The sequence below is a fragment of the Pyxicephalus adspersus genome, chromosome 4, assembly GCF_032062135.1.
Source record: "Pyxicephalus adspersus chromosome 4, UCB_Pads_2.0, whole genome shotgun sequence".
Classification (NCBI taxonomy): domain Eukaryota; kingdom Metazoa; phylum Chordata; class Amphibia; order Anura; family Pyxicephalidae; genus Pyxicephalus; species Pyxicephalus adspersus.
This window is the reverse complement of record NC_092861.1, coordinates 5276414-5299789: the sequence shown is the minus strand read 5'-3', so window position 1 is coordinate 5299789 and position 23376 is coordinate 5276414. Positions and strand designations below refer to the sequence as shown.

The 23376-nt window shown below is 40.8% G+C and overlaps 1 protein-coding gene across 1 annotated transcript in view; it reads right to left on the bottom strand.

Annotated features, from left to right (window-relative positions):
- Positions 1-14005: 14005 nt before the first annotated feature.
- LOC140329195 (uncharacterized) overlaps positions 14006-23376 on the bottom strand; it is a 22532-nt gene continuing 13161 nt past the window's right edge. Inside the window, 5 exon segments of the mRNA XM_072409332.1 lie at positions 14006-14016; positions 17846-18004; positions 18601-18663; positions 19991-19995; positions 21086-21198. Coding sequence (XP_072265433.1) covers positions 14006-14016; positions 17846-18004; positions 18601-18663; positions 19991-19995; positions 21086-21198 — 351 coding nt within the window.

The following is a 23376-nucleotide window of genomic DNA, read 5'->3' as shown; positions in this document are numbered from 1 at the left end:
AGCAGTAAAAGAGTGCAAGAGTGATTGGGCGATTTTGCTGAAATATGAAATTGGGTATATCTTTCAAAAGAAAGGATGGTACCGAATGGAGAAAAATATACCATGGTGTTTATGCCCGCCAGGACATTACAAAATTATCGAAAAAACAATCAAGGAGTTTGATTTGGAAGAAATAGAATTGGACATACTACTGGATGCAAAAAAGATAAGGAAAAGAAAAGGTCTAAAGGAACAAGTATGCCCAATAAACAACCTTTCAGAAGAATTGACAGAGGAAACATGGGAAAGAGTCAATATGGAAGGTTTATCAAATGAGATGAAAGATTTGTCATGGGCAATTGTACATGAATGCCTGCCGACTAAATTGTTTCAGTACAAAAGAAGGATAGGAAATAGTCCTTTATGTCCCAGGGAGGGATGTGGAAAAGAAGAATCAATAATACATGTGTTTTGGGAATGTAAATTCGCTCAGGATTTATGAAAAGTATGTGGACCTGTAATACAGTTTCTAACTGCAAGCAAAAAATTGACGCAGGAAGCAATTTTGTATGGAATCAGAGGGCCACAGAAAAAAGATGAAAAGAAAGTTTTTTGGTTAATGATAAACTGTATCAAAATAGCGATCTGGAAGACAAGAAATATATGTGTCTTTAAAGGAGAGGAAATAAGAATAAAAAACTGCTGTAGGCTAGCAATTGCCGAAATGAGTACTTTACTATCTTTTGGAAAAGAAGAAGGGAAGAAAAGAAGCAAATAGATTGTGGAATTTAAAAATGTGGAATAAAGTTTTAGTTATAGAAGAAGAAGGGAAAGAGAATTGATACTTACCTCATAAAGATGGTGATCAGACGAACCTGGAAAAAAAGGGGAAAGTAGTATAAATTTGTAGATAAAATAATGGTTTTAATTATACAATAAATAAATAAATGGTTTTTATGATGATGGTGCACGTACGACCCTTTGGCTAAGCTGAGGGAAGTCGTGTCAATCTTAATAAAAATTAAAAAAAAAAATAACTGTATAAAGATGGGTTTCTATTATATTGATAGATTCTCTTAAGGATAGTAGTTTTTTCTTAATTTTGATTAATAAGAAATTGTATTTTTTGGGGTATTGTCTCCTTATGAGAAATAGAGAAGTTGTGTAAATAATATTCTACAAGAGAAAACCCTGGGGTTTTTGATAATTTGTGTTTATAATAGTGTTTCCAAAATTGTTTTTTATGATGATGAAAGAATGAGGTTTGCCCTCTGGCTGAGCCGAGGGTACCTTGTTTGTATTTCTTAATAAAAATTTTAAAAAAATAAATAACTGTGTAAAGATAATTTTTTGAAAATATTTATCTGTTTTTATGCAAATTTTAAATAAAGAATTAAAAAAAAGTGTATCTATGCTGAAAGGCTAGCTAGTAGGGTGCCAGCCACCTCAGCCTTGCAGGGTTCCTTCGGGTTCCCTGCTTGCTGCTATTGGGGTAGACATCACCCGAAAGCGTGAGTTGCGATCGGCGAGCCATATGTCTCTGGCATACTGGTGAGCTTTGGAGGATGAGCGAGGGCGTTGTTTTTGGTGCGCCGGATACACCAAGCACTTTGAGGCTGGCTGTGGTCGAGCCTAGGAGGGTGGATTTTGAGCTCCGTATGGTGAAGTGATCATTTGAGGGCTTGTTCGGTATGGAGCAAGAGAAGATTTTTTGCTTGCAGTGTTTCCCGAAGTCTGGTTGCTATGCTGTTACTTTTCAGACAAGGGAGGATCTGCAGACATGTGTGGCTTGAAAAAATGAGAAGCTGAATAACAAGCTGCTGAAAGGGGTTACCTCCTTCAGCAGTGAATCAAAGCAGAAGGTGCCAGTGGTTGTACATATGTACAATCCTTTTGTTTTCAATGTGGAGATTCGGGCTTTCCTCTCCTTGTATTGTGACATTGTGTCGGAGGGGGTGAAGATGAATAATATGTATGGCACTTTTAATGGATATCGCAAGTTCTTTGTCTTCTTTAGGAGACAGGATGGAAGTGTTGGAGACATTAAACACCCACCCCAGTCCTTTTCAATTGGCACCCAGGGGGGTTACCTGTGGTACCCGGGGCAACCAAAGTATTGCAGGAAATGCTTTGATTTGGACACACCATGGACGAATGTGGCGTTGAGGTCACTTGCAGGAATTGCAAAGGGCGGGATCACCAAACTAGCAATGCTTGGCTTCTGGGCACTCTGCACATGTGCAATGAAATAGGTCATATTGCCCTTCAGTGTCCAATGTTGAGGCAAGGGCTGTCAGAGGAGGAAAAGGGGTCTGTGGCCCCTGGTCCAGTCAGGACTTGTGCTGACGTGGCAGGTGGCAAAACCCCAGGGCTGGTGAGACAAGGGAAGTGCCTAGTGTGCATAAGTCAGTGATCCACAAAAGACCAGATCCCTCCCCTGTAGACGTGGCAGTAGGTGCAGATGAAGGGGGAACCAGTGTGGTGGATGCCCCTGAGCACCTGGTCGCTGAGGGGTAGGTGACAGGGGTCTGTGGAATGTAATGTGAGGGGGAAGGAGAGTGGAGAAGGAGCAGGTGATGGGGAAACAGACCCTGTCTACTTGAAACGTAAGATTGATGTGGTTGAGTCCCCCTCTTTGACAGGCATGATTCAGGTCAGTATTCAAGTGACTCTGAGTCTGCACAGTCAGATCTCTCTTCAGAGTCTGGCACGGCACAGGCCTTTGCAAGCCCTGGGGAAGTGGAAGCAATGACGGACCTTATGGGTTTCTGTAGGGCAGTGAACCAGAGGGCCATAGTCACAGATGTCAGTGTGTCGAGAGGCAGGCAGGCAAACGAGGGCGTGGGTAAACAAGGGTGAAGGTGACGAGATGGTGTCGGAAACCCCAGAGACTAGAAGTGCAAGAGCAAAGGGTTGAGAGGAAGAGGAAAGGTGACACGGAAATCATGAGGAGTGGTAAGCCCAAAGACATATAAATGGATTTAAAGATCTCATCAGTGAATGTATGTGGCGTTAGAAGTAAGGAAAGGAGAACAGCAATTTTTAAACTTTTAGAGTCGTATGCTGCGGACATTCACTGTCTCCAAGAATGTAATCTAGAGGAAGATCCTGGGGATTGGACTAAAGGACCAGCAGTGTGGTCCCTGAATAGAAAAAAAATCAAGGGGTGGGGGTATTGTGTGGGAATAATAGTATTCATGTTATAAAAAAAAATTGAAATAGAATCTGGGAGGGTGATAGTTGTATGGTGTGAAAAGGGGGGATGTAGTGTTTAAAATGGTGTGTATGCATCGGTGGAGAAAGGGAAAGTATGGTGTTGTGGGAAAGATAAGCTTGTTTTTTGGGGGTAAGGAGGTGATGGTGGGGGATTTTAATTTTGTATTAAAGATGGTGATAGGTGTTGGGTGGGTAATAGTGGGGTTAATGGGAGGATTGATTTGTCTGGGAAGGAATTGGGGACTTTATTAAACATTTTTGGGTTGATTGATGTGGAGGAAGGGGAGGGTTTTACCTTTAGTAATAAAGGGGATGTAAAATCATGGATTGATTTTTGTCTAGGGAGTGGAAAAAGTGTTTGTTCGAAGTACATCAGGAGCCCTTCACGGACCATGGAAGGCTGGAGTGTATCATGAGTATGGTATCTGATAAAGTGCATGGTAAGGGTATGTGGAAATTGAATGTTGAGCTCTTGAAAGATAAAGAAATATGTGAGGAATATAGAAATGCTTTTGTATGGTGGAAAAGAAGAAAGAATGATTTTTGATGTATTGTTGAATGGTGGGTTTGGCTGAAGAGTATGACTTAAGAGGTTTTTTATTAAAAAAGGATGTGAGCATCTTGAGGAGAGAAAGAGAAATTTATGAATTATGGCATAAAAGAATAATGTATTTGAATGAAGTGAGTGAATGGGGGGAGGGGATGTGGAAAATGAGTTGGCGGAGGCAAGAGAAATGGTAAAGAAGTGTTTGAAACAAAGAGGGAAGGACATTTTGGTACAAGGGAAAAGCATTATTAGGGAGGAGGATGAGAAATATACCAAGTTCTTTTTCAAAGAGAATGGTGAGTGTGGTAAAGAAGCGAAAGGGGATGTAAAAGTGGTGGAAAAATTTTATGAAGAATTGTTTTCTGAAAGGGTGATGGATGAAAGTTTGGAAGAAGATGTGCTTTGTAATCTGGAAAATGTGATTGAGAGTGAAGGAGAGTGACTAAGTATGAAAGTGATTATGGAAGACATTGAAAGATGTATGAAAGGAATGAGTAAAGGGAAAATGCCAGGGAATGATGGTCTGCCATGTGAGTTTTACTGTGTCTTTTGGGATGTAATTGGGGAATTTATGTATGAGGTGATGTGTGAAGTACTGAAAAATGGAAAAATGTCAAAAACCTTGAGTGAAAGTGTGATAGTTCTGTTGCATAAAAAAGGAGAAAGAAAGGATTTGAGAAATTGGAGACCTATATCTTTGTTGAATACTGATTATAAAGTGTTGGCAAAATTGCTGATGGAATGAGGAAAGTTGTGGTTGGTATGGTGGGTGAAGAACAAGTTTGTGCTGTGCCAGGAAGGAAAATTAGTGAAAGTATGGTGTTTTTAAGAGACGTATTGTGGTTTTGTAAGGATAGGGAGATACCAGTAGATTTATTGGCTGTTGATTTTGAAAAAGCGTATGATAGAATATATATGTGTCTATGTTTAGGGTCTTGGAAATGGGTGTACCGGATGTGGTTTTGGGATGGATAAAGTGCTTGTATAAGGATATTGGATGTAAAGTAGTGGTATATGGATGGTTAACAGGAGAAATAAAAATTAAATCAGAAGTAAGGCAGGTCCCTTATCTCCTGTTATGTTTATTTGTGTGATAGAGCCTTTAATTAGAATGATGATGGGTGATAAGTGTGTGAGAGATGTAGAGATACCTGGTGGGAGCGGTAGATGTCTTAAAGTAATTGGATATATGGATGCTATAACTGTAGTATGTAGAGATCTTGCAAGTTTAAGGAGAATAAGGTTGTTGGTGAATATATTTTGTAGTGCAAGTGGTTTTAAGGTAAATATGAATAAGAGTGAATATAAGTTGTTTGGTTTATGAGAAGTTTTGAATGTAGTGGATGGAAAGAATGCAAAGGGTGTATAAAAGTGCTCAGGATAAAGTTTGATGATGTTGATGTTGATTGATGTGAGATTTGTGTGGAAGGGAGAATTGGAACAATGTAAGGAAGAAAAATGGGTTGTGGAGTGTGAGAAGTAGGACTATGTAAGGTAGAGTATTAGTTATAAAGGCAGTGAGTGCTTGAACGCTTCTTGGCCAGATCATGGACATGTTTGGAGAAGGACAGAGGTTTTTTTCTTCACTGGACATCTGAAGATGATGGGAACCTAGGATCAATTGCTGCAGTGGATCCTTGCATCTAATGTGTTTTTTTTTTGGGCAGGAGCAAAGCTTTTTTTCACTGAATGGCTTTTGATGGCCCATGCATTACTGGCTCTCTATGGAAAATAAAAAATTTCTTTCAGAATCACAGTGAGTACAGAATATTTGGAAAAATTTATGGTTTGCCGTGTGGTATTGGAAATTCTGCAAGCAAAAAGAGGAAATAAAGATCACAAAAAAGGGGAATTTTTTGAAAATAGTGCATACAATAAGTTTTTGGGCAATCTAAGAAGGAACTTTAATAATATTGAATTAACTGGACTTACTTTTCATGTTTTGATGGAATCTAAGGATGTGATTGTTAAACACAGACTATAAGATTTAAGCAAAAATCCTGGTAAATGGATGAAAAATATAACTGGAAAGATTATTCACAGAAATCAAGTATGCGGAGTGCCCGGAAGGAGCATCCATGATAATTTGAATCTGTTGAATGATGTTATATGGTGGCAATCAAGCATAGGACAAAAGCTTGCTCTAGTATCACTGGATTTTCAGAAACCCTATGACCATGTCTCCCATATGTACCTATGGGGAGTCCAAAGGAAAATGGGCTACCAGAGAAAATGATAATGAGGATCAAAGGATGTACAATGAAGCAGCAAGCAGAATAAGTCTGAATGGAAATTTAACAGAAGTGCTGTTGTGTTCAGGAGTGAAGCAAGGATGCCCTTGTCACCTATCTTGTCCAACTGTGCATTAGAACCCCTAAGGGAAATGTTGAGAAGGGATAAGGTGATTAAGGGCGTGGCTTTACCAGGGAGCAGAGGAAGAGAAATTAAAACAGTTGCATATATGGACGATGTAACCATATTATGTACATCGGACCGTTCAATAAGAAGACTGCTACAGCTGATGGAGTCCTTTTGTACAGGTTCTGGCTTTAAATTGAATGTGGAGAAGTGTGGGTGCCTTATCATCGGGGATTGGCAACATGAAGAGGTGGAAATCCATACGCAAAGAGAAGCCCTGAAGATATTAGGGGTAATGTTTGATGAAATTAATGATGGTCGACAGAGCTGGGGAAAAATGCTTGGATAACATTTTAAAAGAAGTTGGAGTTTTTGAATCTAAGGAAATTAACAGTGGCTGGAAAAGTCTTAGTGATAAAGAGCGTAATCTTGCCTGTCATGATATTCCTGAGTGCGGTATATCCGCCTGATGATAGAATGTTAAAAAAAAAAAAACTTACAAGGCTGATGTTCGTGTTTATCTGGGGATTGAAGGCAGAGAAACTAAAAAGAACAATCATCCAGAAAACCCTCCAGAAAAGAAGGCAAAGATGTGCCAAATTTGAAGGAATTCCCGTGGATGCATTTTATTTCACACTGTTTGAAGAAAATAGGAATAGAAGGATGCGACTGGGCATATTTTCTGAAATACACTATTGAATACAGCTTTCGTAAGAGGATGGATATCAACGGAAGCAAACATGCTATGGTGCTTGACCCCGTCTAATTTTAAAGTCATTAACTCGAGTGAAAGTGCTTAACTTATGGAGTTTTTTTTTTTTGGCTTGGAAGGGCCAAATGATAGTGTGTACAAGACGTCTGGATCCCTGTGAATTGCATAAAGACAGCAATATTGACCCGGAACATCTGGTTATACAAAAGTGAAGAGATAGATGAGAGGGATTGCTGTAAAATTGCAATAGCGGAGATGGTTCCCTTTAGTGGATAAGAAAAGGAAGGGGGCAATAAAGATGTGGAACACATTACTGGAATTTTAAGATAAAGAAGACATAGAAAGAAAGATAATAAAATACAATTACTTACCATAGAAGGAAGCTGTGGAGTCCAAGATGTAGGGACCTACAAGGGGAAAAAAGAGGAAGAAAAGAAGGTGAAAGAATGAAATGCTTACCTGTAAATTATTTTGAGATGATATAAGTTATTTTGGTGTTTAAACTTGGCTGTTTATTTGGCAATAATAAAGTAAAAAAAGAGGTTTTTATGATGGAGATACACGTTACCCTTTGGCTGAGCCGAGGGTATTTCGTGTTTTTCTTAATAAAAATGTAAAAAAAAAAAAAATCTACACCCCCTGGGGTGTCAAAGCTTTTTGAGTGGAGACGGTGTCTCCACTCTCTGTTCTATCCAAGCCAATAGGTCCTGGTGAGGTACCCTCTGCTTAGCCTGGTAGGATCATGGATTACATTTGGCTTCACCTACTTGCTGCTATTGGGTTATTGGCTTAGCCCTTGCCAGGAACGAGTCTGCAATCACCCCTTTCCCCTATTTTTTGTGTCACTGCCTCGGTAGTGGACACTGAACTGCCTTTTGAAAGGCAAAAGAGCTAAAGAAGCGGATCATCGACAGGAAGACACAGAGGAAGCCAAAGCCAGAAGCCCCTGAGACGAAGACCGCTGAAATGGCTCAGGAAATGAAGCGAGAAAAAGAAGCACATTGGACAAGCCCAAGCCAGCAATGTGCAAGAAAACGATGAGAGACTGTCCACCTCGGCCCCAGAAAGACCGGCCCCAGCAAGACCAGCCCCAGCTGCACCTGCAGGAGCAGAGGCCAGAGGAAGACACCAGCCAGAAGATGGGGTTCTGACCCTTGAACCCTGGATGAAGCAGACAGACGGTCGTCCTGAAACTGAAGGTGAATGGCCGAATCCCGGACAGCGGAAGTCTTTGGACGGAAGATGGGTCATCGAGCAAGGGTTCATGAAGGCCGAGACCCTCTCCAGCAGAGCCTTCATGAGAGGTATCTTCTACATAACTTTTGTATCGTCACAGGTATGCAGGAGGTACTGGGAGAAAGTGAAGGCCGCAGAACCCGGATCCCCTTTCAGCAGCTTTGTTGTCAACTCTCCCATTCAAAGGGACGAAATGCAGGTCACGCTGTCAATACGCAGCCTCCACATTCCTGGACAAGACATCACCACGTTCCTGAAGAGGTTTTGCACCGCGGTGAGCGGAAAAATGGACCCTCACCTGCAAGCTCAGGAGAGAGGCCACCACGGGGGACCTCTTGCACTTGACGCAGTGCATCAACCTCGGCCCATGCCCAGGGATCTTCCACTACGAGGACACAGACCTGCAAAAGCTGCGGAGCAGCCGCCCACTTAGGTAAGGATTGTCCCGCTCTGTTTTCTAAACTCTGCCGTGCCACAGGGCAGGAGTCCAAAGATTGTCCGAGGAACAAGATCTGCAACCTCTGCGTGGAAAAGGATCACCTGTATTGAGAGTGCCTCAAAAGGACCCGTTCCTATGAGGGGGTACTCGGAGGCACAGGACCAGTAGGCAACACACTCGGACAAGACAACATAGGGGGACCACCTGCCAGAGGTGAGCATAGGCTTCCAAATGCCCGAGAGCAACCAGCTTCCCCACCTGCTCCTCCCAGACCTGCCTCCTCCACCCCCAGGCCCTCACCCAGACCACCCAGTTGGAACACCTAACCGGGTGACATTGTCATGTTGCAGGAATGTGCCCTCCCCCCTCTAGGTGGTACAGTCATCTGTCCTCCCAGTGGACCCTAGGTCCTTCTTACTGGCCTGGGGGTGGCGATTGCAAGTCAGCAGGTGTAGCCATTCTGATCAGGGGTGGGCGTTTCACACTTGACGCTGTCCATGAGTTTGTCTCTGGCTGACTTTTGGTCATAGAGGGTTCGTGGGCAGGAGCTCCCATTTGGCTCATCAATGTGTATGCCTCCCCTGAAAATGAGTGGCTGGAGCTTTTCCAGACCCTGAGGACTTAACTAGCTACCACCAGGGCAGTAGTAATAGGCAGTGATGTCAACTGCCCCATAGAGGATGGTGGGCGCAGCTCTGCCGTCATGGCAAAGTTAGACGTTACCTCCTGCCTTCTAGAGGAGATGGTGGCAGAAGCCTCCTTGATGGACGTTGTGGGCTCCATCGGAAGCGGCGCAGTAAACTGGAAACTGAACTGTGCCCTGCTGGAAAAGGAAGAACTGATGGAGGATGGATGGATGTTGGCTGGAAGGATGACAAGATGCATTATGAAAAGGTAAGTGATTGGTGGGAGTTTGTGGAAAGGCAAGCTCCCCAGCTTCTTTTAAGCAAGGGGATGCCAAGAGGTGTGCGCTAGGAAGAGGGAACTCAAGCGACTGCAACGCGAGCTGCAGTTCTTGCAGGATCTCTACCACTTTGGCTGGGACGTTAGGCGAGACCTGGAAGAGACTAAGAAGAGCTTGAAACAGCACTTTGAGGAGGACGCCAGGCGCATCATCTTCTGTTCCAAGGTAGAACATCTCGAGAAAGGTGAGAAGTGTAACTCTTTTTTCAGGAAGCTCACTCTGGCCACACCCCCCTTGCCGAGCTGCGGGACTCGACCAGAGCACTCGGAAGAGGGAAATCAGAGGTGATGGAAGTGGTCAAGGACTTCTACCGGACCCTCTACCCTCCCAAAGAGATGGATGACTATGCTGCTAAAAGATTCCTGTCGGGTATCTTTAACACTCTTGATCCGGCAGGTGCAGCGTCCACTGATGCCCTCTTCACTTTGGAGGAGCTGTCCTCTGCCGCTAAATCCTTTGTGTGGGCTGGAGTTTGTGACTCTTTACACTGGTGGCGAAGTCACTGTCTCTATTACTGTACACAATCCCTTTCTGCAGGCTGAGGATATCTTGTTTTATTTAAATCGAATCTGTCAGAAAGCAAGGTTTGTCACTAGAGAGGTTAGCAAATACGTTATCTGGATAGGGAAATACCTTTTCAAAGTTATCCTTAAATGGGAATTGGGGAGTCCTTGCAGTGTTCAAAATCTCCCCCCGGGTCATCATACTCGGGAGGGACTAAGTTTTTGTTTTCTATAGGGGAATGCCAAAATATTGTTGGGAGAGAAAGCAGTATTGGCACACTGCAGAAGATTGTTGAAAGGGGAGATAGTCTGCAGAAAATGTAGGCAAAAAGGTCACTTTGCGAAGGACTGTAATAATGAAATAGTATGTAACAGCTGCGGACAAGCTGGCCACTCGTAGGGAGTGCACGGCTAGAAAGTCCTATGCACAGACTGTAAGGAAACAGCCGGAATTTGTTCTCTCCACAGAAGACACCTCCCTGTCTTTACAGATGGAAGGAAGCAGAGGTCAAGTGCCCACAGCTCTGAAGGTGGCCCGGCCCAATCTGTCCATCCAGGAAGGGCACTCTGGTAAGTCGGTGCTGCCAATCAGCGGGACACCCCACCGGCCCTGTAAGTATGAATCCTGGTATGTCTGTTCCCTATATCAGTCTTCCTCCAAGTCCATCTTGTGTCTCCAGGCAACCGGCGGGGAATGAAGAGGTGGAGGACATGGATAGGTCAAAAGCGGTAAGGAGGTTGGGGAACCCAGGTGCAAAAAAAATACTAGACATGTGAGCGAAGTGCTCAGTGATTTACAAATCATGGCAGAAGAACCTCGGCTAAGTGTCGATAACATCACAGTCTGTGGTAATATGGAATCATTTGAAATTGTGTCTGAATTACCAACTCCCTCTATCCTTCCTGGGCAGATAGCGGTAACAGGTGCACCCCATTGGGACAGGAATAATAGAGGAATTCCAAACAGGTAAATTGAAGCGGACCAGCAGATTGTTGGTGCTGGGGAAAAGAGGAGTCTTTTTTTTTTTTTTTTTTTTTTTTTTTTTTTTTTTGGCAGGGTCTGAGTCTAATGTATCTGAAAATGAAATGTCAAAATGAAAGTTGTACAAATATGTTCCCTGAATGTAGGAGGGATAAAGAGCCCAGCCAGAAGGATTTTAATTTTTTATGTGTTACAAAAAACTGATGTTCAAATTATGTCTATAGGAGTGTGCTTTGGAACATGGCCCAAATTACGAGTATCTCTGGAAACACTGGCAGTGTGGTGCATCTATATGGTCTGGAGACAACTCGCATCCAGCAACTGGATTCGGGATTCTCCTCGGAGGTAATAACGTGCAAATCTCAAGTTTTACAGAGGTTGTGCCAGGCAGAGCTTTGTTGGCAAAAATAAAATACGATGGCACTGATCTGGAGCTATTGAACATCTATGCCCCAGTTGACAAACACGAGAAACCTTCTTTCAAACTGTGCAGTTTTTTCTTGCACGTTCTGTACCTACAATAATCTGTTGTGACTTCTGTATCTGTATCGTGCCCGGAGAAAAAAGATTTGGCTCCAAATCACGCAGGCAAGACAAAACCTCTACCCAGTTAAAGAATCTGTGTGGGGAACCTGTCATCCTAGAGACCCTGGATATACATGGACAAACACGTGCTCCAAATCTCGGATCGAATTCCATTCAGTAACTAAAACTATTCAACTCATCCACATACAACCACAACCCACACACTTCAGATCACAGGCTGCTGATAAGTAAAATAAAATTACCTGGAACATCAAGTGGCCAAGGGGATTGCTTCTCGCCCTTTTGGCAAAGATCAAGCGTGCTTGTTTCTTTGTTGGAAGTGCTAGCAAGTAGGGTGCCAGCCGCCTCGGCCTTGGGAGGTTCCTGCGGGTTCCTCCCATGCTGCTATTGGGGTAGACGCCACCCAAAAGCGTGAGTTGTGATCGAGTGAGCCATTTTGCTGAGGCATTTTGGTGAGCTATTGGCGGTATGGGCGAAGCTATTGCATTTGGTGCTCCTGATGCACCAAATACCTTTAGACTGGTTGTGACCGAGTCTAGAAGGGCGATCCTTGAGCTCCGTACGGTGCAGGAAGAAGTTATTGAAGGGCTTTTCGGAATGGAGCAAGAGATTTTTTTGCGTGCAGTGTTTTCCGAGGTCCGGTTGTTACCTTCCGGAGGTCCGGTTGGTACTGTTGATGTTACCTTCCGGACCAAGGTTGATCTGCAGACATGTGTGGCACGGAAAAATCACTTTTTGGGACATGTGGTGTTACAAGGACTATCGTTTTTTAGTAGTGATGTAAGACTGTAAGATGTAAGAAAGTGACTGTGACTGTACATATGTATAACCCTTTCGTGAAGAATGAACAGATCCAGGAGTTTTTATCTATTTACTGTGATTTTGTATCGGAAGTAATCAACTTGACAAATGAGTATGGGACTTTTAATGGAAACAGACGGTTTATTGTTATGTTTAGGCAACATATTGGTAGTGTTGGGTATGTTAAGCACCCTCCTCAGACTTTTTCCATTGGTACTCAGAGGGGTTACTTGTGGTACCCAGGACAACCTAAATTCTGTAGGAAGTGTCTTAGCTTTGGACACACAAAGGATGAATGTGGTGTGACGTGTAAGAATTGTAAAAGTAATGATCTCCAGACTACGGAGTGTCAACAGGCAAAAAGGTGGTATGCAGGTGGGTTGATGGGGCACCTGGCCTGATTATGTCCTTCCTTAAGAAGGCAAGAAGGGCAAGTAGAGGAGGACAGAGAATTGGTAAGTCCAGGGCCTGTGAAATCATATGCTGAAGCGGTTGGTGGTCCTTCTTCCAGGGCATATGAGACCGAGAAAGTGCCAAGGGAGAGGGAGTGTGTAATGATCCACAGTCAGCCAGATCCCTCCCCTGTAGACGTGGTAAGGAGTGCGAATGAAGGGGGAACCTGTGTGGAAGCCCACACAAAGAAGTGGTACCCGGAACCCCAGATGTGAGTATCAAGGCAAAAAGAGCAAAAAGCGGAAGAAGGAAAAGCCGATAAAATAAAAACATCTGAAATGGATCTTTAAATATCATTGATAAATGTCCGGGGCATTAAAGATAAGAATAGGAGAGTTGCTATCTTCAAATTGTTGCAATCATATAGGATGGACATCTATTGCCTCCAAGAGTGTAACTTGGAAGAAGAACCAAGGGACTGGACTCTGGGACATAGTATGTTGTCAATAAATAAGAAAAATAATGGTGTGGGAATTTTATGTGGGAATCGCAATCGAAGATTGTTAAAAAAAATTGAAATTGAAAGTGGGAGGGCTATGGTGGTGTGGTGTGAGAGGGAAGGGGTGATTTTTAAAGTTTTTTGTATATATGCAGCAGTAGAGAGAAGGGTAAGGTTAGACCTATGGGAAAAAATAATTTTGTTTTTAGAGGGGAGGGAAAATACTATTGTATTAGGTGATTTTAATTGTATTATAAAAGATGGTGATCGGTGTTGGGTAGGTGATAGGGAGAGTGGTGCAGGGATTGATAGTTCGGGGAAAGAATTAGCACAAATTATGAAAATTTTTGGGTTGATAGATTGTTGGGAGGAGGGGGATTATACCTTTTTTAGTGATAAGGGGCATATTAAATCTAGGATTGACTTTTGTTTTCTATCTAAAGGAGTGAAAAAAACTGCTTTTAAAGTACACCGAGAACCCTTTACGGACCATGGGAGGATAGAATGCAACGTGAGTATGGCATCAGGTAATATGTATAGGAAAGGAGTATGGAAGTTGAATGTGGAGATGCTTAAAGATAAAGAAATTTGTGAAGAATATAGGAATGCATGGGCAGTATGGAAAAAATGGAAAAAAATTTTAAAAACATGATTGAATGGTGGGATTGGGTGAAAGGTGTGACAAAGAGATTTTTTTATAAGAAAGGGATGTGATAGATTAATAAAAGAGAGAGAGATGTATGAGTGGTGACATAAGAGATTAATATATTTGTATGAAATAAGGGAATGGGGAAGGGATGTGGAGTGTGAGGTGGTTGAGACAAGAGAGATTAGAATGTGTCTGAAACAAAGAGGGAAAGATATTATGGTACAGAAGAAAATGATTATAAGAGAGACGGATGAAAGGTGTACAAAGTTCTTTTTAAAAAAAAAATTTTGAAGGGAAAACTGAAATGGTTGGTGTGTTGGATGATTCTGGGCAGATGGTGGGAGGAAATGCTGAAATGAGTAGGGTAGTATGTAAGTTTTATGAAGATCTATTCTCTGAAAAGAAGAGGGACAAGAGTTTGGAAGCGGAAGTGTTAAAGGGTATTGATAAAGTATTGGGAATGGATGATAAGGAATTGTTGAGTATGTATAAGTGAACTTGAAAAATGTATGAAGAGTTTGAAGAAATGGAAGATGCCTGGGATTGATGGGTTACCATGTGAATTTTATAATGTTTTCTGGGATTTGATTGGAAGTGTGTTTTATGAGGTTGTGTGTAAGGTTTTGGAAGAAGGAAGAATGTCTAAATCAATGAGTGAAAGTGTGGTGGTGGTGTTATATAAGAAAGGTGAGAAAAATGATTTGAAAAATTGGGGGCCAATATCTTTATTAAACACAGATTATAAGATAATTGCTAAATTGATGGTCGATCGAATGAGGAGAGTTGTTGATAGGATGGTAGGTGAGGAGCAAGTGTGTGCTGTGCCTGGTAGGAAAGTAAGTGAAGGTTTGGTACTTCTGCGAGATGTGATATGGTTCTGTAATGATAGAAAACTTCCAGTAGGACTGTTAGCAGTAGATTTTGATAAAGCATATGACAGAGTATCGCATGATTTTATGTTTAGTGTTTTGGAGAGAATGGGAATACCAGAGAAGACATTAAAATGGATCAAGTGTTTGTATAGAGAAATTGGGTGTAGAGTGATTGTGAATGGATGGTTGACTAGAAAAGTGAAGATTAAATCAGGGGTGAGACAGGGGTGTCCTTTATCACCAGTACTTTTTGTGTGTGTAATTGAGCCTTTAATTAGAATGTTGATGAGTGATAAGTGTGTTAGAGGTGTGATGATACCTGGAGGAAGTGGGAGAGAGTTACAAGTAGTGGGATATATGGATGATATTACGGTTGTATATAGGGATTTGATTAGTTTAAGAGTGAGATTATTGATGGATCTTTTTTGTGGAGCAAGTGGTTTCAAGTTAAACATGGATAAAAGTGAGTGTAAGTTGTTTGGGTTATGGAGAGAATTCGAATCAAGTGGTTGGAAGGAATGTAGTGGGAGTTTGAAGGTTTTAGGTGTAAAGTTTGATAGGGATTTATGTGGTAAAGAAAATTGGAAGGATGTGTATGGTAAAATTAGGAAAAAGTTTGGTTTGTGGAGTTTGCGGAGTATGTCAATGGAAGGAAGGGTACTTGTCATAAAAGTCGTTATAATGCCAATTTTATTATATTTATTTTTGGTTTTTCCTGCACCAGATAGGGTGTTGAAAAGTATAGTAAAGGAGATGTTTAGTTTCTTTTGGAATTCCAAAATGGAAAAACTGGGTAGAATGAAGGTGATGAAAGATGGTGGGAAAGGTATGGTGGATGTGGAAAAATTTTTAGGAATTAAATATATTCGTGCATGTGTGGAGTTGAGTCGAATGGAAGGGATTGAAGGCTGTATGGTAAGGTATGTGGGTGGAAGTGTTTTGAGGAGATGTAATGTATGGAAGAGTCAGGTAGGAAGGCCGGTTTGTTTTATATCACCATGGTTTTATGTGAGAATTGGGAGGTATATTAGAAGGATTGGGTTACAGGATGTATCTGGGGATGAATGGTGTTGTAGAAAGAGAGTTATGATGAGAGTGAAGGGAATGGGAAGAGATGGAAATGATTGATGGAGTTAGAATGGAAGATTGTGAGGAAGTATGGAAGAATATTTGTGATAAGGAAATTGAGAATAGGCAGAAAGATATTGCATGGATGTGTGTGCACAGGTGTTTGCTGACAAGGGAATTTCAAAAAAGAAGGTGTGTAGATAGTGAGGTGTGTCCTAGAGAAGGATGTGGTAAGATTGAAAATATGGAGCATGTGATGTGGGAGTGTGGTTTTGCAAAGGAAGTGATGATGTACGGTATTTTGGAAAAAATTATAAGAGGTTTGACTGGTGTGAATAACTTAACTTTTGAAATGATGTTATATGGTCTGTGTGGATTAAATAGAGATGAAAAGAGAATTTTATGGATGATTGTAAATTGTATGAAGGAAAGCTTGTGGGATGTGAGAAATATTTTGATTTTTAAAAAAACTATGATTAATTCCAAGGAATGTCCCTCCCTGGTCAGTGGTAGGATGTTTGTATATGGGTTTCATGATACAAAGAAAAAAGGGGATGACTTTGTGAAAGAAAAGTGGATGTTCCATAAATGGAGGGAGTGGGTATAGGGTGGGAAAAAGGGTATAGGGTGTGTATTTGATGGAATAATCCTTTTTGAGGAAAAAAAAAAAAAATTTTGTCCCTTTCTTTTGTTGTGTGGGTAAGATGTGAAAACTTTTTTGTTTTTGTGATATTAATATGAAGGGAACCTTTTTTTTTGTTTTATGTAAATAAAAGTTGTTTTGTTGCTTATTGGAGGGTGGGTAGTGCAAATAAAGAGGAGCGTGCTTTAGGGGTGGGATTATGGTAATTTATGTGTTATTTTCCTTCAGATAATTTTGGACTGTCTTAGTTTTTTTTTTTGAATGTTTTTTATGTGATTTTTTTGAATTCTGTATATATTTTTAATTTTATTTTTATTTGAATTTAAATAAAGAATTAAAGAAAAAAAAAATCAGTGCATCGCTTCTCGGCCTTTTGGCTAAGATAAAGTGTTACTTGTGTCTTGGCTGAAAGTGCTAGTTAGTAGGTGGACGGCTGCCTCGGCCTTGAGGGGTTCCTGCGGGTTTCCCTCATGCTGCTATTGGGGTAAGCATCCACTGAAAGCAAGAGTTGTGATGACCTCACTGGTTCACCAGTGGAGGCTCAGTGGGCGGAGAGTGTTTTGCATTTTATGCAAAGCGAGGTGAACATAGCTGTGGCTATGGAGGGGCCTTGGGGCGAGTATGGAGACTGTGTGCCTCCATACGCACGTATTCCTAATACGGTGCAAATCTCTTCGTGATGAGAAAGATGGTTTTCTACTGAAGTTTGTCGTGGAGCAGATCCTTGGAGAGATGGCTGGAGTACAGAAGACGGAGGTGGCGCTATCTATGATAACCCAAAGAGAAGACTTTTTGATGTGGTTTTTGTTACTGAAGGAATCTATTTGGACTTTCTGGCTGAGATGGAAAAGAAGAAAGATGACCCCAGGTTGGTAGGACATTGTTTTGGTTGTCAGGATGTTTTCCCCTTATGTGCCGGTTGGTGAAATTGTGACTTTTCTAAAGAGATTTTATTCAGAAGGAAAAATTTTAGGTAGAATAATGAATGAATTCGGCATTTGGACTGGCAAATGGAGATTTGGGGTGCGTTTTATTGATGATTTAAGGCCATCAGCGAGATTTCGACTAGAGAGTCAATGGAGAACTGTTTTTTGCTGGGATACCGGCCTTTTGCAGGAAATGCAGAAGGTACGGACATGAGCAGACAGTTTGTAAGGCCATTGTTTGTATGGTGTGCGGATCTTTGGATCATGCAAGTGTGGCATGTAATGAAAACAAAGTTTTTTTTGTGTGGTGAAGGACACTTGTATATGTTTTGTCCCTGTCAAAAAAAAGGATGGTGGTAAAGTAAAGAATGATGATAGCAAAGAGGCGATGGCTGTGGATAAAGATGAAAATGAAAGTGAAGAGGAGAGTGAGGAGGAGGTAAGTGAAGAAGAAGAAGAAGATACAAGTATGGAAGTTGGGAAGGAACAGCCTGTATCTGAAAAGTCTGTACCGGGGCCGGTGAAATCTGTAACAGTACCCGTGAAGTCTGTGCCTGTGTCGGTGAAGTCTGTGTCTGTGTCAGTGCCTGTGCCGGTAAAGTCTGTGTCAGTGCCTGTGAAGTCTGCGTCTGTGCCTGTGATATCTGTATATGGGCCTGTAAAGTCTATGCCTGTGGATCAAAAGAAGGCAAAAGTGGAAGTTGTGGCTGAAAAAAGGGGAAGAATGGTTGAGGAAAAGGCTGGTGAAGAAAGAAGTGAGGAGGAGGAGGAGGAGGAGAGTGATGGGAAGAAAGAAGAAGTAAGTGTAAAAATTGAAAAGAAAAAGCCAGAACTTGTGAAACTTGTGCCTGATCCCCAGAGGAAAGGACAAGTGGTGAAAACAAGTGGTCAAGTGGAAAAGATGCAAGAGAGCGTGAGGAAAGGACCCGAAGAAAAGATTGTGGTTGGTAAAAGTAGAGTTGGAGAAAAAGAAAAAAGACAGAGTAGTAGCCAACCTGGGGCATCTGAGAGACATGATCAGCCTGGAAGTTTATTGATAAAAAAGGAAATGTCAAATGAGGAAAAAGCTATGAAGATTATTTTTGAAGGAGGGGTCCCAAGTAGAATGGAAATGGATTGGTTAAGTGGAATATTAATGAAAAAAATATAATAAGACATGGGATTTTATAAAATGGCGGCAGAACATAGAATCACTAACTAAAGGAAAGAGGTGTTTTGACAACGGTGCTTGGGATCCCTGAATGGCTAGATAGGGCTTTTCACTCACCTAAGTTTGTGGAGGATTTGGTTTGGACTCTTCTTTTGTTATTTTGTTTTGAGGAAGGGGTATCTGAAGAAAAAAGGAGGGAATGTTATTGTAGAACTAATTTTTGAAAAGTATAAGTATTTCTTTTGTGTTATTATATAAATGTTGTTTTTAATTTTGTATTGTATTTTATTAAAAAGAATCTATATCATGATGAAAAGACAAGGAATGGTGTTACCTTAGGTCTTCGGGCCAAGGTTTGTCTTTCTGAATATAGAATAAAAAAAAAAAAAAGGATTTGGCATTGGTCACGTTAGACTTTCAAAAGGCATTTGATAAAATTTCACACGAATATTTATGGGCGATATTAAAGGAAATGGGCTTTACAATAAAAACGGTGGACCGGTTGAAAGAAATATCCAGCAAAACAACAAGCAAAATTTTAGTAAATGGGTTTTTGACAGAAGAAGTGGAAATGTTGTCAGGAGTGAAGCAAGGATGTCCTGTCACCCTTTTTATTTATATGTGCATTAGAACCGCTAATGAATGCGCTAAGAAGAGATAAAGTGATAAAGGGGATGAAGTTACCCGGAAGTGGTGGAGTGGAGATTAAAGCAATAGCCTATATGGACGATGTGTCAATTTTATGTACAACCGATCGGGCAATTAATAGAGCGGTGTGGATAACAGAAAATTTTTGTACGGGCTCCGGTTTTAAACTAAATATGGATAAGTGTGGATGCCTGTTAATTGGAGATTGGTCACACGCAGAAATTAGAATAAAAATGCAAAGGGATCCTTTAAAAATCCTTTGAGTTTATTTTGAAGAAACTAATGATGGACGGAAAAGTTGGGAGGAACTCCTTGAAAGGGTGAAGAAAAAATTAGTTTTTTGGTCCCTAAGGAAACTGACTATGACTGGGAAAACTTTAATAATAAAAAGTATAATTTTGCCAATTTTAATGTTTCTCAGCATGGCATATCCGCCAGATGAGAGGGTTCTAAAGAAATTAACAAGGAGAATGTATGTTTTTCTGTGGAATTCAAAGGCGGAAAAATTTAAAAGAATATATATGCAGAAACCATTATTAAAAGGAGGAAAGGAAATCCCAGATTTAAAGGAATTTTTATGGATTCAATTTTTTGTTCTTTGCTTAAAAACAGTTATAAAAGAAATGAATGATTGGTCCTTCCTATTAAGGTATGAAATTGGTTACGCATTGCAAAGAGAAGGATGGTACAAACTTCAGAGAAATATACCCTGGTGTTTAGAGGTTCCCTGTCACTATAAAATCATTGGGAAAATAATAAAAAAACTTTGGTTTGAAAGATAAGAAAGTGGAGTCTCTACTAAGTGCAAAAAAGATCAGGAAAGAGAGGGAAAAGAGGAACAGATATGTGTTGTAAATACCTTTTCTGAAGAAATAACGAAAATATTATGGGGAAAAAGTGAATATGAAAAGGTTATCTAATGAATTAAAGGACCTGGCGTGGCAAATTGCCCATGAATGTTTGCCAACCAGGCTTTTCCAATACAAAAGGAGAATGGGGACAGTGTCAAAAGCAGAGGAAAGATCAAGGAGAAGGAGCAGGGAAAAGTTGCCTTGAGACTTAGCTCTGATGAGGTCATTGGCCACTTTAGTAAGTACCCATGACCCCAACTACCTACCACATGGGCACAGTGACCCATTGATGAAGGTGTTGGTCTTGTAGACCAAAACGAATGGATTCACAGCCCAATTTTTTTGAAATGTATTTGTAATTGGCTTACTATGTACTTTGTGGCAAAACATTTTTAGACCTTTAGATGGTGTACTTTATGATTGCACAAAGAGTTTTTCAGTTTGTATATATATTTCATATATGCTGCACATATGTGGAGCATTGTAGTGGCTGCTCATGAAAGCACAGCCTATAGGCACGGTGACCAAGCACTAAGATATTCATTTCATTAAATCAAAGATCATGGGTTCAACCCCCACCAGTACCAAATATATGCAAGGTTCACCAACAATCTACTAGAACATGCCAAAAATAAGACAAGCTAAGGAACACAGGTACCCTTCTTCTTACTATTTTTGTATTAAAATTTGGTTCCCTCTCCAACTCAAGACCATGATTGGCTAAGTTCCCCCAAATGCTTTTGGTAACCAATTTATTAGGTCACTACCAGAGTTCTGTAATATTAGTGGCGTAATACACTGCCTTGAAAGATGCTCCATGCCATCATCATATTGGCTCCCCATTTGGATTTTCCAAAATTTTGGGAAATTTCTGACTCATGCTCTTGATTGCACTGATGTTCACCCAATGACTTTTGGGAACCAAGTTATTGGGCCAATATCAAAGTGCCCTATTATTATTGGTGCAATACACTGCTTAGAAGAGGCTCCAGGTCATCACCATGTTTGCTCTCCATTTGGATTTTTCCAAAACTTTTTCCTCCTCCATGCTCACCAAAAGCTGTTACAATACCCTACAATACCTAATTTAGTATAGTTCTTACAATTGCTGGGGCAGAGGGTAAGTGTCCTCGTTCTTTACAGGTAAGATGAAGTGCGGCACTTGTGGCACTGTTCCAGTTTTGTCTCGATAGTGGTCACGGTGTTGCTGAGCACTCTGAAAAAGAACGGGAGCATATTAGTGTTCATAGTGCAAGGACATGAAAAGTAAGGACCGACTGACCACATCAAAGCAATCCTTTGAAATGATCAGTGGAGTTTCAGACTTTGGAGACATTTTTTTGAGTCTACATATGAGTGACATTTTATGAGTCTACATAACCAATCCTACGTCCCCCCCTTTCCCTAAATTCCAAGGTTGATGATCCAAAAAAGGAGTTAGGAGAAACAAAAATACAGGGGAATGATGTCACAGAATTTCAGTTTAAAGAACCTTGACCAAAGCTGGAAGAAGAAGGATGACGATGGCCATGCCAGAAGAAGGAAGCCACAGAATGCATGGCACGGGGCCTACTGGACTGGATTGCTGTGCAATTGAGGGCTCTTTTATTATTATTATTATTATTAAACAGGATTTATATAGCGCCAACATATTACGCAGAGCTGTACATTAAATAGGGATTGCAAATGACAGACTAATACAGACAGTGATACAGGAGGAGAGGACCCTGCCCCGAAGAGCTTAGCCGAGTCAAAGTATAAACAGTGACGTGACTGTGCAACTTACAAATCAGTGGGGTCCAAAACCCAGTGATTTTAAGGTGCCCCCGGGGTCACCACGCCAGAGGTACAACACTGGAGTGAGATTCGGACCACTTGTCAGACCGATTGGTAAGACCAAGCTTTCTCCATCCCCACCAGCGGGTCAGTCAAACCTGTGGGAGCTCCTTCTCAGGGCAGGCCCTACGCTCTTTCTCCGGTGGACAAGGCCGGCAGATTTGCATAGGGCGGCCCCTTACAGAGCTACACCAACAGGTAGACCGTCCTTAACAAAGGTACTTATGCACTGCATTCTTTCCCTGAATGCCAGTTCCTTTCCACTCTGAACACTGATAAGAACAGATTTTTTTTAATTCTTTATTTAAAATGCAATTAAAAACAAAATATATACAATATCAACATAGAATAAAGAAAAAAATCATTACATCAAACTTCACAAATCAAAACTATCAGAAGGGACATTTACATATGCTTATTCAACCCACCCCAAAAGCACCCTCCTCTTTATTTACATAACCCACCCTCCAAATAAACTTATTTACATAAACACATTTGCATACTTATAACCAGAAAAAAAATATAAATCACTTCTTTACATATCCCACCCATATTATTAAGCAAAAAACTTTATTACCCACCCAATCCAAACCCTCCTCATATATATAACATACTGAAAAAAAAAAACAATAAAATATTTTTCCTCCCGCATTCCTTTATCACCAAAAAGATTTTTCTAAAAAGAAAACAGAAATAGAATTTAACACACAAAACACATAATTAAGAACAAAATTTTGTACACCGCACACCCCAGCACCACCTCATACCCACTCCCTCCATTTATGAAACATCCATTTCTTTTTGACAAAATCTTCACCTTTTCTTATCATAAAACCCATAGGCAAAAAGCCTACCACGGACCATGGAAGCACATTCTTTAAAACTAATCATTACTTTTTTTTTTTTAAATCAAAATATTCTTCGCATCCCATAAACTTTCTTTTGTACAATTCACAATCATCCAAATAATTCTCTTCTCATCCTTTCCTATCCCACTCAAACCATATATCATCATATCAAAATTTAAATTTTCTACACCAGTCAAACCCTTAATCATTTTTCTCAAACACATTCGCACCTCTTTCGCATAGTTACATTCCCACATCACATGATCCAGGGAGGCACATTCTTTCGAATTTATCATTGTTTTTTAAATATTAAAATGTTCCTCACATCCCACAAGCTTTCTTTCATACAATTTACAATCATCCACAAAATCCTTCTTACATCCTTATTTAAATCACACAAACCATATACCATCATTTCAAAACTCAAATTTTCCACACCATTTAAACCTTTAATAATTTTTTCCAAATACATTCGCACTTCTTTCGCAAAAGCACACTCCCACATCACATGCTCCATACCTTCAACCATTCCACATCCTTCCCTAGGACACACCTTACTATCTACACATCTCCTTCTCTGAAACTCTCTAGTCTGCAAACACCTATGTACACACATCCACGCAATATCTTTCTGTCCATTTATGATTTCCTTATTACAAACATTCTTCCACACTAGTGTTGATGTTCGAATTCGGGTTGTCCCTATATTC